Source organism: Petaurus breviceps, unplaced genomic scaffold (assembly GCF_028583685.1).
Source record: "Petaurus breviceps papuanus isolate PSGF00001 unplaced genomic scaffold, PetGlider_PUasm1.0 90760, whole genome shotgun sequence".
Lineage (NCBI taxonomy): Eukaryota > Metazoa > Chordata > Mammalia > Diprotodontia > Petauridae > Petaurus > Petaurus breviceps.
Window position 1 is genome coordinate 12,745,795 of NW_027187338.1, and position 15,661 is coordinate 12,761,455.

Sequence of the window (15,661 nt, forward strand, 5' to 3'; positions counted from 1 at the left end):
TAGGGAGTTTCTTCTTTACTTTGCCCTATTGCTTTATCAGCAACAGGCAGACAGGGTGTGGTTTGTTTATTTTATAGGGACAGTTTGAGATGGAGAATCTCCTGGGCAGACAGAACTCCCAGTTTAAGGGCTTATGCCCTGGGATTAAAAACTATACATTTCCTGAATGCACCTTCTGTTTCTCTGATGCTAAAGCTTTACGTCTAACCTCTGAATGGGCTGAGAAAAAAATTCTTAGGGATCCCTGCTATACTACTGTGGAAAAATCTCCTGGATTCAAAGTAAGGTGAGTCCCCTCTTTTCCCTTTCCCAATGGGTCTGAGATGGCATTTCTCTTTATTCTCCAACTTGGTTCCAACCTGGGATAATGAATTTCCAGAATCTTTGGACCTGAAAAAGGAATCATCACTCTTCTCTCTAGTTTCGAAGGGGAGAAGAGATGCCTCTACCTTTTGTATGTAGTGGTCATCTGACATGGCCTGACAATGAATATCCCTTTTACCTAGTCTCATTTAAAGCAATCATTCTTTTCTTAAAATCAGAGTGAATCTGGGAGATGTGAGGTGTATACTAGTTGTACCCATGTAGCACAAAAGGGGGCAGCTAGGAGTGTAGCCTAATATGAAGTGTCCAGAGACTCTTAATGCAATTTTCATGGTCTAGATTTGCCTGGAAGAGTGACTGTTGGTATTGAGGTTCAACTTTAAAAGTTATAAAGGGAATTTTTAAAATTTAATTTTTATTAGTATATTTTGTTTTTATTTCACCTTCATTCATAAATATAATTGTACGAACTCCCCTCACCCCCTGTCACCACTTTTAATCCCTCATTACCTGAAAGGAATAGTCTACTGTAATTTTTCCTCTGGTTTAGAATTTTTCAAAAATAAGTTACTTGAGAGACCAAATAAGAATCTTGGAGCAGATTGCCCAGGTACTTTAGGTAATCCCAGAACTAAAAGAAAGCCAGTGGCTGATAGACCGAAAGATTTGGAGGTCAGAAACAAAGAGTGAGTGGGAGAGAAAAAGACTTTTAAGTTTCTTTAATTTAGTTAGGCACTACTTTTATAGAAATAAAAATTCCAATCTGGTATGTATGTTAGTAAAAACCAGTCATATTAATATGGCATATTTGCTGTATTAAAATCATAGACTCTTAGAGTGAGAAGGTCATGTAGTCTATTCATTGAGTAGCAGTCACTTGAAGGTATCATGACAAAGGATCAGGTGGCTTTTTCTTAGAGTGAGCTCAATACCTCTGAGACAGTCCATTCCATTTTTGACATCTCTGATGCTTAAGATGTTTTTCCTTCAATTGAGGTATATATGTCTCTTTGTAACTACTATCCAATTTCCCTATTTCTATCTTTTTGAGTTGAACAAAAATAATCCTTCTTCCAACTGGAAATCCATCAACTGCTTCAATTAAATTCAACAAAAATTTTCTAAGTGCCTTCTCTGTGAAAGGCACTATGCTGGTGATATAAACACAAAATTAAAACAATTCTTGCATTCAAGGAGATTACAGTCTACTGTGGGAAGAAGGGCACATATACAATATAAACAAAAATAAGCATAGTACAAAGAGAATTGAGGGGGAAGAGAGGACTGACAGCTAGGTGGGGTGGGGAGGGCTGAACGGAAGAGACATTCCCTGATATTAGCCCAGAAAGAAAGCAAGGATTCCAAGCTGCTGCTGTGGTGAGAAAGGGTCTAATCGGGGGAACAGCTCATGTGAATGCTGATTTCCTGAAAAGAACAGCTATTGGTCCAGTTTGACTGGGACTTAGAGTCTTTGAAGGGGAGTGGTTGAAATAGTGTTTGGATGGTAAGTGGAAGACAGACTATAGAAAGCCTTACATGTCAGACTAAGAAATCTTTATTTTATCCTAAAGTCAATAGGGAATCCTCGAAGGATTTTTTTTTGAGGGGGATGGAATGGTTATTTTGGCAACTAGGTAAGGGATTGATTAGAGAGGGGAGAGATTAGAAGCAGGGATATCAGTTTGGAAACTAGTGTAATAATAGTTAAAGTGATGAGGGCTTAGACTGGAGTGGTAGCTCATTGGAGAGAAGGAGAGAACTTTCATGGGTGGCTAGGTGGTGCAGTGAATTAGAGCACTAGCCCTGGAATAAAGAGGACCTGAATTCAAATCCTTTCTCAGACACCTAACACTTACTAGCCATGTGACCTTGGATAAGTCACTTAACCCCAATTGCCTAGCCTTCCCCCCTCCAAAAAAGAAAAAAAGAAAGAAAAGAAAACAAGGAGAGAACTTCCAGAAATGTTATATAGACTCATATTGGGGGTGAGTAAAGGAGAAGAGTCAAGGATGATTCCAAAACTGTGATCCTGTATTCAAAGTTTCTGTGAGACTGAGAGAGTGGTAGTGCCCTTAAAGCAACTGTAATGTCTGGAGGGTTCATAGGAGAAGACAATGAGTTCTGGTTTGAGTGTTTTGAGTGTGAGAACATTCAAGAGAAGGTATGCTGCAATCAGTGGGTGATTGTGACTGAAGTTCAGGAGTGAATTTAGGGCTATTTGGATATATAGACTTAGGAGTCAGCTCCATAGGGATGATACCTGAACTGATGGTGGCTGATTCAATCTCTAAGAGAATATATGTGAAGAGAAAATTGAACTCAGGACAGTCCTGGGGGACACCCACTCCAAGAGGGCAGAAGATGCATGATTACCCAGCAGCAGAGATAGAGGTTGTTTAATAGGGAAGAAAATAATCTGGAAAGCACAATGCCACAAAAGACACAAGAGACAAGAATATCCAAGATGATGGGCTGGTCAAGAGTAACAAAAGATTAAAACAGGTCAGGGAGGATGAAGAATGAGAAAAGGTCACTGGATATAAGAATTAGAAGTGCTTTGGTAAAGCCATTCCCCATTTGATGAGTGATCAATGGAAAAACCTGGAAAGACTTATATGAACTGATGCATAGCAAAGTGAACAGAAACAGGAGAACGTTGTACATGGTTACAACATTATTTGCTGAAGAACTGTGAATGCCTTAGCTATTCTCAGCATACAATGATCCAAGACAATCCTAAAGGACTAATGATGAAACATACTATCCACCTCCATAGAAAGAACTGATATTGGACTGAATACAGACTGAAGCATGCTGTTTTTCACTTTTTTCTTTTATTGGACTTTTTGTACAAAATTATTGATATGAAAATGTTTTACATTATTGCACATGTATGCCCTATATCCAATTTCTTACTGTCTCAGGGAGGGGTGAAGGGAGAGAGGGAGGGAGGGATAGAATTTGGAACTCAAAACTTTATATAAAAATGTTTAAAAAAAAAGAAATAGGAGTAAAGAAGGAGAGGATGAGTGAAGATATCTATGGGTTTGGAGGCATAGACTTATTGAGAAAGAGGATTCATTAAATACCCTCTATTTTCTCAGAAAAGTAGGAATTGAGAGTGTCTCCTGAGAGGATGGTGTAATGGAAGAGGTAATGAGGAATGGAAGAGGAAAGAGGTTTGGAATAGCCACTGAGGGGGCTGAGATAGACATTTATTGCTGAAGGGCATTCACTCTCCACTGTATACACTCCTTCCTATATTTTCTTCTACTTTTTCTGACATCCCTTTTCACTTTCCTCATCTGCCTTTTCCCTGAATGTCTTGAACCTCTCAGTGACAACCACGAGCACTAATAAGCCCAGCTGAGCTCCTTTGGGGGAGAGGGGGAGTGTGTGCCCACAGCTCAATAGGTTGCTTATGCCTACCCCATACATTATTTATAAATCTAGTTTTTACAAAGTAAGTTATTTGTTAATAGAGAGTTGGAAGCTATGTTAAATGACATGGAGTCCCTTGTGAAATTTAAGGTCATTTTCCATAGAATATGTTCTCTTGTCTGTTTAACAACACTACTTAAGTAATACTCCTTCTTAGGTTCGAATTAGAACAGGTTATAATCTCAGAGTTAAAAAAGTAATCTAATTTAACCCATACCTTGTGGAAATCCTTTTTGTAGCATAATTGCTAAGTAGTCCTTGAGCCCCTGCTTAAAGCTGTCTAGTAAGAGATAACTCAATACCTCCTGAGGCCTCCCATTATGCTTTTGAATCACTCTAATTTTGGAGTTTTTAATTACATGGAACAAAAATCTCCCCCTCTATGACTCCTATTCGTTGTTCCCTATAGAGGTGTATGAAGTAATTGAGCCAAAGTAAAATGAAATATATTGATTTATACAATATACTTCATAACTTTTTTTTTTAAAGCGATCGGGGTTAAGTAACTTGCTCAAGGTTACACGGCCAGTTATTTCTGGGTGTGGTGCTGAGTACCTGAGCCCAGATTTGATCCAGGTCATCCCGACACTAGAGCCGGTGTTCTTACTCGCTAAGCCACCTGGCCGCCCTAGTTCATAACTTTTTACACTAAAAAAACCTTTTACTATATACTATGTCCTGTTGCTGCAGTCACGTATTTTACATGATTTGGCATCGAATTAAGATTTTGACATATATTCTTTAATTCATCATGAAGCTGTACTTTTGCCACATTGGTTATTATTATTATTATTTGCCTTTCGGAGGGCAATTGGGTTAAGTAACTTGCCCAAGGTTACATGGCTAGTTTATTTTTTGTGTGGGTGTTAAGTGTCTGAGGCCGGAACCGAACTTGGGTCCTCCTGACTCTGGGGCCAGCGCTTTACTCACTGTGCCACCTAGCTGCCCCACATTGGTTATTAAGTGTACTTTTGACCAATAGTCTATTTTTCTAATTCTAGTCTTAATTATAGCCCACTGGTTTTCAATGGGATTCAAATCAAGTTAATTTTCTGGTTATTGAGACATATTTAACTCCTTCTTTTGAACTTTTTTTTCTTTTTGGAAGGGGGAGGGCAGGGCAATTGGAGTTAAGTGACTTGCCCAAGGTCACATGGCTAGTAAGTATTTTAAGGGTCTGAGGCTGGATTTTAACTCAGGTCCTCCTGACTCCAGGGCTGGTGCTCTATTCACTTTACCACCTAGCTGCCCCAGACATATTTCTTAACCTTTCATAATGTGTGGTGTGGTGTAAGATCATGTTGCAATATTTCATCTTCATTTGGGAATTTCTGTAGCAGTGAAATAATTCTGCTGTCGTATATGAATATACTTATTAGACTTCATCAATGATGAAGACAAGAATTCTAGGCCCACTGGAAATTTAAAAAAATTTTCCCCAAACATTTTTTTTGCTGGATGTTTTACAGTCTGATGAAGATTCCCAGATCTTACAGGCTCATATGGATTTGTAGCAATGGTTTTGGTACAGCCTTGAATGAAAAAGTGAGTTTTTAGCAGAAAAAATTACCCTTTCCCCATCTTTAGTACTCCAGTTTTTGTGTTGTCTTGACTAGAACTAGGGTTTTTTCATCAGAGCAAGGGTTAGCAGCTTTTTCTTTTGTTTTTAAGCTGGTCTTATAGGCATTCTTCCAACATCAAGAAGTCTATACTGCATTGTAAACAATAATAACCCCTCCAGTTGCCAAAGCCCTCAGAAAGTTGTTTTCTTTTTCTGTTTGTTTTTCTGTCTTTTTTTGGAGGGGGGAAGGCAGGGCAATTGGGGTTAAGTGACTTGCCCAAGGTCACATAGCTAGTGTTAAGTGTCTGAGGCCGGATTTGAATTTAGGTCCTTCTGACTCCAGGGCCAGCTCCATTCACTGCACCACCTACCTGCCTCCTGGAAAGTCGTTTTCTGAGGGTTATTTGGTTCTTTTGCAAAAATAGTTGGTCAGTTCTCATTGCGTTTTTATTTTCAACCATACTTTGTGCTTTGGTATAACATCTTGTTTCATTACATGAACCTTGACTTGATTGACTTCTTCAACACCAAGAGCTACAGCAGTATTTCTAACAGTCATTGAAAGATGATCTTTAAGAGACACAACTTTTGCGTGTTTCCCTGGAGTGACATCCACTCTTAAAAACCACAGAATAAAAAACACAACAAAAGAGAGTGCAGTAAAATATCTGTGTATGGTGTGAAATACATTGCACAACTGATAGAGAATTAATTAAAGGTAGAGAATCAGCTCAATCCAGTCGCATTTAGTTAGTCAGATATTCTGAGTCAGCTTAACGTTAGTAGAAGCAAACACACATTAACATTGCTGTCACAAAATGAAACTATGTATATAAACATTATTGCTTGTTCGAGGTAATTCACATACCAATGTAGTTCTAGCCTGAGGAGTCAAGTAGAATAGTCCAATTCCTCTTCCACAGACAACCAGCCCTTCAGACACTGGAAGATATCTATCATGGCCCATAAGAGTCTTCTCTTTACAAGACTAAATATCCTCAGTTCTTTTTTATTGATACCTTTTGTTTTTATATTGCCTAAATTTCCCTTGCTTCCTCCCCCAACAATCTCCCAGAGAGCATCCCACATAAATTCTTTTTTTTTTTTGAGGGGATAAGGCAGGGCAATTGGGGTTAAGTGACTTGCCCAAAGTCACACAGGTAGTAAGTATCAAGTGTCTGAGGCCAGATTTTACTCAGGTCCTCCTGACTCCACTGTGCCACCTAACTGCCCCATAAATTCTTTCAATAATCTTTACGTGGTATGACTTTGAAGCCCTTCCCTATCCCAGTTGCCCTGGATGCTCAACAGTTTGTCAAGGTCTTTTCTATAATATAGTATGCAGAACTAAAAATGATCACCTGTGAGGGCCAAATATAGCCCCACTGTCACTGCTCTTGTCCTGGCACTGCACTTTTCTTCCTGTAACATTTCATTTATTTATTTATTTGTTTGTTTGTTTGTTTATGTATTTGCTTTTTGGAGGGCAATTGGGCAAGGTTACACGGCCAGTAAGTGTTAAGTGTCTGAGGCTGAATTTGAACTCAGGTCCTCCTGACCTCAGGGCTGGTGCTCTATTCACTGCATCACCTAGCTGCCCCTCCTGTAACATTTCATCACCTTATTTGGCTTCCAAATTGCACTGCAGACCTTAATGAGGAAGATGATACATTTAGATACAGCTCTAAAGTTTGCAGGGATCTATATTCTTCTCTCTTTTGATCTTCTCAACAATCTTGAGACGTGCAATAGATATTGTTATCCCCATTTTGCAGATGAGGAGATGAAGGTTCAGGTTCATAGATCACAGACTTAGCATTGTAGGAACCTTAAAGCTATGAGGGTGTGGCAGAAGCAACGTCCTAACTACTATTACATACAAATTGGGCTACTTTTTCCTTTAAAGATATTGGCATCAGGCTTAAGACCAGGCTAGCTCAGAAAACTAAAGGCTTAGACAGCTGAAATCACTTTTTGGTTACCTGGGCATTGAGGTAGCACTGTGGATAAAGTACCGTGCCCAGAGTCAGAAAGACCTAAGTTCAAATGTAACCTCAGATACTTACTAGTTATGTGACCCTAGGCATGTCATTTGACCTCTACGTAACAATAGCACCTACCTCACAGGGTTGTGAGGCTCAAACGAGATTAATAATTGTAAAGCATTTGCCTTATTGCCTGGCACATAGTAAATGCTATATAAATGTTAGCTATTATTATTATTACTTGTACAAATGTTGTTCTGTAAAAAAAAAAAAGGCAGAGGGGGAGATAATGAAATCTGCAAACTGTATTCTAGTGAGCTAAGTGTTATTTCCTGGCAAGATTCTAAAACATGTTAGAGGGTTGCTTAGTGAAATTTCAGAAATGGAAGCAGTGATCACACAGAATCAGAATGATATCATAGAGGGTAGGTCATGCCAGACTGATCTCATTTCTTTCTTTTCTTTTCTTTTTTTTGACAGAAGATCACTTCTGACACTTAAGATTTTGTAATTTGGACCTTGGACCTTGATGAATTTTATTGGAAGGATAGGACTAGTAGTACTTTTACAACAAATTGGACCTTAAATTTACAGTATAGAGAGCTAGGACTGCCTAGTTGATAACTGAGACAAAGGGAATAGGTAGATAGGACAAAGTTTATGTACTTGAAAGTGATATTTAATGTCATACAGGCTCTTTGCACTAAAGTTGAGTGGGGCTCAGAATATACATCGACCCACTCACTTTTGAGCTATATATAGATTGCAAACAAATTTATATCAATTGCTTACAACTATAAAATGTTCAAGTTACTCTGCAGGTCATAGAAGCATGAGAGAGATAACCTGTTCCTATAACATATTTGACAGAGTAAAGGATTGTGTGCACAACTGAGTTATCTTGGTTATAACTACCACATGTGATCCAATGAACCTTTGGTCTTTCTACATCCTCTCCAGCAACCACTGAATTGAGATTCTTGTGAGATTGTTTTGTTGTTTTTTTTTTATCACAAGGTCATTTCCTTTAAAAGTAGAAAAAAATATCCTTTTGGCTTCTGTTTCCCCTTCTGAACTCTTCTTAAAATGTCCTTTTCTGACCTTCATTGCTATTTTTATTTTTTCTTACATAGTAGTAGCCAATTTGTATATTGTTTGGTTGGTTTTTTTACTCTGCATAAATGTGTGTATTTTCAAAGACTGGCTCAGAACACACTTGAAGGAGGGTCAGTATTATTCATTACCTTTTATTTTTGTGGTCAGTATGTAGTTTTAGTTTCCATTCTTCTAGGCTCTTCCTTATGTCACCTGTATACCCCGTTCACTAATCCTACACTTGTTTGTACCTTTCTTAGCTCTGGTGGAGATGGCAAGTTGCACCAGTTTCCCTCTTTCTAGCTGCCTCATCGCCCTTCTCTCCCTCCAGCTGCTCACAGAGGGATCAGGTAAGTGTTTCTGCCTGTCTTCTTCTGCCCAGGGCATCTACGGATCTAAGGATTAAGGGACCATCTGTCCCTTTCCTTTTCTTGGGCACACTCTTTTTCCATACCCTTCCCCAGTTTACCTCCTTCTCTATTCCATCCCCAGTCTGTATCATTCTTGTCCCTTTCTTAATTTGTGTTTTTTATACTCGTGTACACAATTTCTCTGGATCGTGACACAGGAAAAGTTGAAAAGAGGAACTTGGTCATTCTGGGGACAAAGGCTGAGCTGCGCTGTCCTCTACACATCTGGCTGGTCCCTGCATCTGTAGAGGTGAAATGGCTGTGGACCCAGGAGTCCCAGGCTTCCCAGGTTGTTCACGTATATCAGAATGGGCAAGATTTATATGGAGAGCAGATACCACAGTTCAAAGGGAGAACAGCTTTGGTGAAAGATATCCAGGAAGACAATTTCATTCTGGAGATCTATAACGTCCGACTTGAAGACCAAGGACAGTACTCCTGTCAGATCCGGGCTGGCTCTCTGAGCAAAAACGCTACTGTGCAACTGGAGGTTGCAGGTTAGAATGGGATATGAGGGAGTGCAGAGTGGTACACACTGAGACGTGTCATTATAATGAATTTCCTTTTATCTTCAAAACTCTTTTCCAGTGATCACCTGTCTTGTTTATGGTAAAGATTTATTGAAACTCCACCAAATACTTAAATGGAAGTAACAAGCCTTTCTGGGTGTGAGTTGGGGTGGGGGTAAGAGGAGAGTATATTTTGCTGTTACTGTTACATCTTAAAGACTTGTGGAGACTCAGAGTTTAAATAACTTTCCCAGAGTAGTGGCAGAAGTAGAGAATTAGAGTGTAGTGGATGCACATTGGACTTGAAGTTAGGAAGATCTGGGTTCAAATCTTAGCTCAGACACTAGCTATGTGACCTTGGGCAAGTCACTCTACAACTCTGATCTTCAGATTTCTCGTTGGTAAAATGAGGAGGGCATTGGACTAGATCGACCTCTGAGGTTTTTTCCAGCTCTAAATCTATGATTCTCATAGATTTCCTCAATGGCCACATAGTGTCAGAAATGGAATTTGAATCTAGGGCTTCCTAATCCCAAATCCAGCACTATGCAATATACTGCTTTACCTCTCTTATGATCATTGACCTTTTAGAGAAGTCTTTTTGGGCAGTGATCAGCACTATAATAAGTACAGAGGAATCTTTTTAAAATGCCATTTTCAGGGCAGCTAGGTGACATAGTGAACAGAACACTGGCCCTGGAGTCAGGAGGACCTGAGTTCAAATCCAGCATTATATGCTTGACACACTAGCTGTGTGACCTTGAGCAAATCATTTAACCCTAATTGCTTTGCTTTCCCCCCTCCAAAAAATGCCATTTTGCCACACAGCTTGGCCCTAGATCCCTGTGTTTCAGGATTCTAGCTAAGCTAGGAATGCAACCATCTCTGGGTCATCTTGCATCATCCCCCTTAATTGGACAATCTTAACTCTTGGATCAATGGTCCAGAATCCCCAGTGGGAACAAAGGTTGAACTGGTATGTTACCCAACACAGACAGGGTCTTGTTAACCCAGCTGCTACTGTAGACTACAGGGAAGACTATAAAAAGGAGTGTCATAATTCCTGCTGACTGTAAAAGGGATGCATATATAGTGATGGTGATAGAAGGGACAGGAAGGCAGTGTTTTGGGTAAGGAGGAAAATGGAGGGAGATGTATTGCTGGTTCAAGCAGATCTTTTTTTGCCAGCACTGGGCTTGGATCCTTATATTCATATGAAAAGCTATGAAGGCGGACAGATTCAGCTGGTGTGCAGATCCCAGGGATGGTTCCCAAAGCCTCAGATTGAATGGAGAAATACTCATGGGGAGACACTTCCATCAGAAACCCAATACCAGGATAAGGAGGGGCTATTCCAAATGGAGGCTTCTATTACTGTGAGAGGTGGATCTCCAGGGAACATGACCTGCTCTATTTGGAATGCCGCTCTTGGCCAAGAGAAGGAAACAACTCTATTCATAGCAGGTAAGCCTTCAGTCATATAAGTCAGTTTTTGTAAAGCTCTTTGCAAACCTTAAAGCACTTTGTAAATATCAGCTATGAAGATTGTTGTTACATATTCTTATCAAGTAGGGTCCCTGAGAACTTGCTTGACTCAGAAGGGGTGCTTAATGAGACATGTGTCTCCAAAGAAAACCCAGGACTCTAGTACAGGGATGGGAATGTGGGCCTGATCCATGGTTTGAGCACCATTGAGAAGCCCTGAAAGCAGTGGTTCAAGGTACTTGACCACCCTGGCCAGGTCCAAGTTTTCATTATCTTCTTTGCTTTCTCTGTTTCTCCTTGTCCTGTGTTCTAGTTTTCTCTTTTCCTTTCTCACTCTTCCATTCTTCTCTTGCCTAAGTCTTTGGCCAGTGGCACAGACAGATACTGCTTACTCCCATTTATGGTCCTCAGGACTAAAGAGTATGGGACCCACACTGGAAGAGGAAGAGCTCATGCAAGATGATTTTGTGGGGAGGAAGACAATATAGTTCTAATGAGAAGATACTGATTCTTTGGTGACTGAGGAGCTCTCTCCCATTTTTCAGAAGGTCCTTAGGTCTATAGAATTGTAGGACAAGAAGGACCTTTGAGAAATCATTTAGTACATCTTACTGATTGAAGGTAGGACTACTGAAGCCATCTCAGACAGCAGAGACTCTATCCTGTTTCTAAAATACTTTAGGGTAGGGGTGTCATAGACACCCTGTGGCAGTCTGGTGAAGACTAGGGACTCCTCAGAATAATGTTTTTGAATGCATAAAGTAAAATATAAAAGATTACAATGAAACAAATGATATTGAAATATAATTTTCAAAATATTAAAGAAAAAATTAGGGACCTTACATTAAAAAAAACCCTCTGCTTTAGTGAAAGAAATCTCACTAAAAGTTGGGCCATTCAACATTTTGGATCCTGAGAATCAACAGACCCTTTTAGCAGTTAGGCAGAGTTCACTCTCCAGAAGAAACTGAGACAGAACAAGAGAAAACTAGAGTCTCTGTCACATCTGTGCATAGATATGGTGTCTAAACAGTTTGCCAGTGCCTTTGAAAACCTTAAAGCCTGATGTTCTTAACCACTGGAATTATTACTGTCTTCATTATTATTCCCCTACTCTTTCCTCATGACACTGGGGATTTCTGTTTCAGCTTTTCCTCCCTTGTATATCATCCCCTCAACAGTGGTTCTGGCTGTGATCCTGCCTTTCTTGGGGCTCCTCATTGCATTGGGCATTTTTATCATATGGAAGCAACGCAGATCTAGAGGTAACATGATATAATGTGGGAGTGGGAGGGCTAATTGGTGGGTTGTGGAGCAAGAGTCCTAAGGGACAGTGGTAGCCAGAGGGATGGGGACTTTGTGGGGAAATGGAAGGCTAAGGTGGAAATTGACACGAGGCCTGGAGTCATGGCCTGGGCTATGGTGATACGACTATGAAACTGAAATGGTCCTTGAGATCAGTGGTAGAAGCTGATTCTCTGCGTTTGTTAGGAATGGGATTTCCTTCTTCCCCTCATTTTTAAATCTCCTAACAGAAATAGGAGTCCAGTCCTATCAACTAGACAAAGAAGTGTCATGTAAAGCGCCAATCTAATTTGTCTCTTTTTACCTTCCTCTAGAGAAGCTTCTTTACCAACAAGTGGTAGAGATAGGTAAGTATCATGGGTCAGGAGCAGTATGCAGTGACCAGTCACTGCTGATTCTTCTAACATAAGTGATAAAAACAAGATGGCTATAGCTGCTGGGCACATTCTTTCATTGCCCTCACCAGGCTTCTAATAAGGCCAAACTCTAAACCTTCCTGAATTTCTTATTCCTCTGTGTTTGTCTCTTGTAATTAATGATTCAGGATGAATGTAATTCTTAATTAATTTGAATAAGAAGCAGATCTTCTGTAATAGAAAGAACTATAGCAGATTAATCTCATTTATTTCTGTTTTTTAGTAGTGTTCCCTGACTTTCTCCATCTATGTGCTGAAATCTCTCTTTTGTTCTTGGATTCTGTTTCTCATAACTGAATTCTTATAACAGAATTTCTGCAACTGCTCTTATTTCAAGAAATAATGATCGATGATGACATTTATGCTGATACTTCAAAGAGCTGTGATTATTGTCGGGGAAGGTATTCCATTCTCTGATCCAAGTCACATGATCTGATAGATGATCTTCAAGAATTGCTACGGAAAAAAACAAAACAAAACAAAGAATCACCCTCCAGCCAACCTGATAATGAGTCTCAGTGAACTTAGGATCAGACTGATCCTCACAGAAGAGATTTATAGTTCATCATTAAGACCATACTTAGAATTTCTTCGGTTTGGTAGGACCTGCCAATGTTTGTACTGTTCTGTTATTTTAGTCTTTGGGAGCCCAGGGTTATCTCCATGACATGATGAGGTGCTGGAGTAGGATTTTTGATAAGTTCATCCATAAAATGGGAGAGACTACCTGAATGGATTAGAAAACATAATCCAATAATATGTTATTTACAAAAAACACACTTGAAACATAAGGATTCATATAAGGAGTGAAAATAAGGGACCAGAGAAAAACCTATTATGTTTCAGCTGACTAAAAGAAAAAATTAGTAATAACAATTAAGATTTCAGATAAGGCTACAATAAATATAAACATGATAAAAAAAGATAAATAGGGAAATTAAATTATGCATAAAGGCACCCTTGATAATGAATCAGTATCAGTACTTAATATGTGCACCAAATGACTTAGCACCTAAATACTTAAAGAAAAAGTTAATCAATTTGGAGAGAGAAAATAGTAAAATAATAATAGTAGAGGACCTAGACAAATCTAACCAAAAGATAATCAAGAAAGAAACTAAGTACTCAAAGAGAACTTTGGAGAAATTAGAGATGATCAATCTATGGTGAGTATTGAATGAGAATAGAAAACAATTTACATACTTCTCAGCTTTATATATCACCTTTACAAAAACTGAGCATGTGTTGAGGAATAAAGACCTCATAAAAATCTAGAAAAGCAGAAATTCTAAACATAACATCTACTGATTACAATGCAATAAAAATTATTTTTTATTGAAGGACCCTTGAAAGAATTAAAAAGTAATTAGAAACTAAACATACTTTACTGTTTGGTCAAAGGACAAAATATAGAAAGAATAGAAAATCTTATTTTAAAAATTGCAATAATGAGATAACATAGCAAAGCTTTGGGAATGAAGCTAAAGCAGTTCTGAGGGGAAAATTTGTATCTCTAAATGCTTTCATCAGCTAAAAGAAAAACCAATCAGTTACAACTAAAAAATACTTTAACAAAAATAAATCAGAAAACTCCAACTAAGCAATAACGTAGAAATTCAAAAAATTAAGAAGAGATCAATAAAATTAAAAGCCAAAAACTATTGAACCAACAAGCATCAGAACTGTTTTTTTTTAATGAATAAAGTAGGTAAACAGCTAATATGATTTTTAAGAGAGGAAAACTAAATTGTTCCTATCAAAGTGAAAAAGAATTCACAAAATTTAAAAGTAACTAAAAGAACTTATCATAAACTATTTTGTTAACAAAACTGATAATTAAATGGATGAATACTTACAAAAATATAAAGTACCCTGTTTAACAAAAGAAGAAATAGACTAAGTAACTCAATATCAGATAAATACATTGGGCAATACATACATGAACTTCCAAACTGATTAAAAAATCCAGAACTATGTAGATTTGCAAGTGAATTCAATGAAATTTTCATAACAATTATTTCCAATGTTACGCAAACTATTTGCAATAACAGGAAAAGAAGGCATTATCCCAATCTCTTTCTATGATACAAATATGGTCTTGATACCTAAATCAAGGAGATGCATTAGGACTTTTGAATGATAAAACAATAACAACATATTTGGAAAATTATCTTAGCAAAACTCTGCAAAATATTAGTGAAATATAGGACCAATCACTGTAAGGCATCTATAGAAAGATTAACACTTCTTTGTCAAAAAAGGAAGAAGAGAAAATCTAGCCATGTGACCTTGGGCAAGTCACTTAACCCCAATTGCCCTCCAAAAAGCAAAAAAAAAAAAAGGAGGAAGAGGATTGATAGACTTTCTTAAAGCACAGGATAATCAGGTGAAATGTTTTTGGAATAAAAAGATATCGCTTCACCACACAGGCACTGTGTGTCTTTGGATTTGTTGTATACAGCCCAAAGTGGTTTACCTCTAGATGAAATTTATCAAACACCTATGATCCAAGAATGGAATAAAAAGATCGTGGTTGACATCCTCATGAACTCAGGCAATAATATGTTGACAAAAAAGTGTCAAACAAATGTCTGAGTCACATGAATTTGTTTGTAGAAATGGAGGGGTTTATGATTGCAATTCTGGACCAGCTCATTGCCACCAGAAATGTTTAAAGAACCTAAACATAGTGATCAATGTAGCTCTTCTAGAAAACTGTAGAAACTGTGCAAGATCGAATTTCAGGCTATAAATTTAATAACTACCAAATACCTAGCATGACATGATCTGTTTACTAGAATTATATATCAGAAACTTGTTATTTGTCATAAAATAAGAAACAACAAATATCCATGCAACAAAGACAAGCCTTAAACTATCCTGGATAATTCAGTCAATAAATTATATTGGAACTAGGCAATTATTACAGACCAAAACATTTCTCACAATCACCTGGTTGTAACATTGATCTATAAAAACTAAAGAACATAATTTTAAATGATTTTATTATACCTAGTATTCATAAATTTCAAGCTACATAGAACAAAAATACTGTTAAAATCTGGAAAACTGGCAGAGGAAATCAAAACCATGTGGGAACAGGATAAAGTACCTATTGTCCACTTAGCTA

The 15,661-nt window shown here is 38.1% G+C and overlaps 1 protein-coding gene and 1 long non-coding RNA gene across 3 annotated transcripts in view; one reads left to right on the plus strand and one right to left on the minus strand.

Moving 5' to 3' along the window:
• Positions 1–15,661, plus strand: part of ERMAP (erythroblast membrane associated protein (Scianna blood group)) — a 23,005-nt gene continuing 7,344 nt past the window's right edge. The window contains exons 1-6 of one of the 2 annotated variants that reach the window (XM_069068183.1): positions 1–286; positions 8,667–8,756; positions 8,975–9,313; positions 10,514–10,789; positions 11,959–12,075; positions 12,430–12,462. In XM_069068183.1, the coding sequence (XP_068924284.1) occupies positions 8,678–8,756; positions 8,975–9,313; positions 10,514–10,789; positions 11,959–12,075; positions 12,430–12,462 (844 nt within the window). In that variant the 5' untranslated portion in view covers positions 1–286; positions 8,667–8,677. Of the gene's footprint in view, positions 287–5,724; positions 8,757–8,974; positions 9,314–10,513; positions 10,790–11,958; positions 12,076–12,429; positions 12,463–15,661 lie in introns of those variants that run through there. The other variant, XM_069068182.1, reaches the window with a different exon arrangement.
• The window catches only part of LOC138146353 (uncharacterized), an 18,105-nt gene continuing 15,164 nt past the window's right edge, over positions 12,721–15,661 (minus strand). Inside the window, exon 2 of the long non-coding RNA XR_011164457.1 lies at positions 12,721–12,987. This is a non-coding gene — a long non-coding RNA (uncharacterized lncRNA). The remainder of the gene's footprint in view (positions 12,988–15,661) is intronic.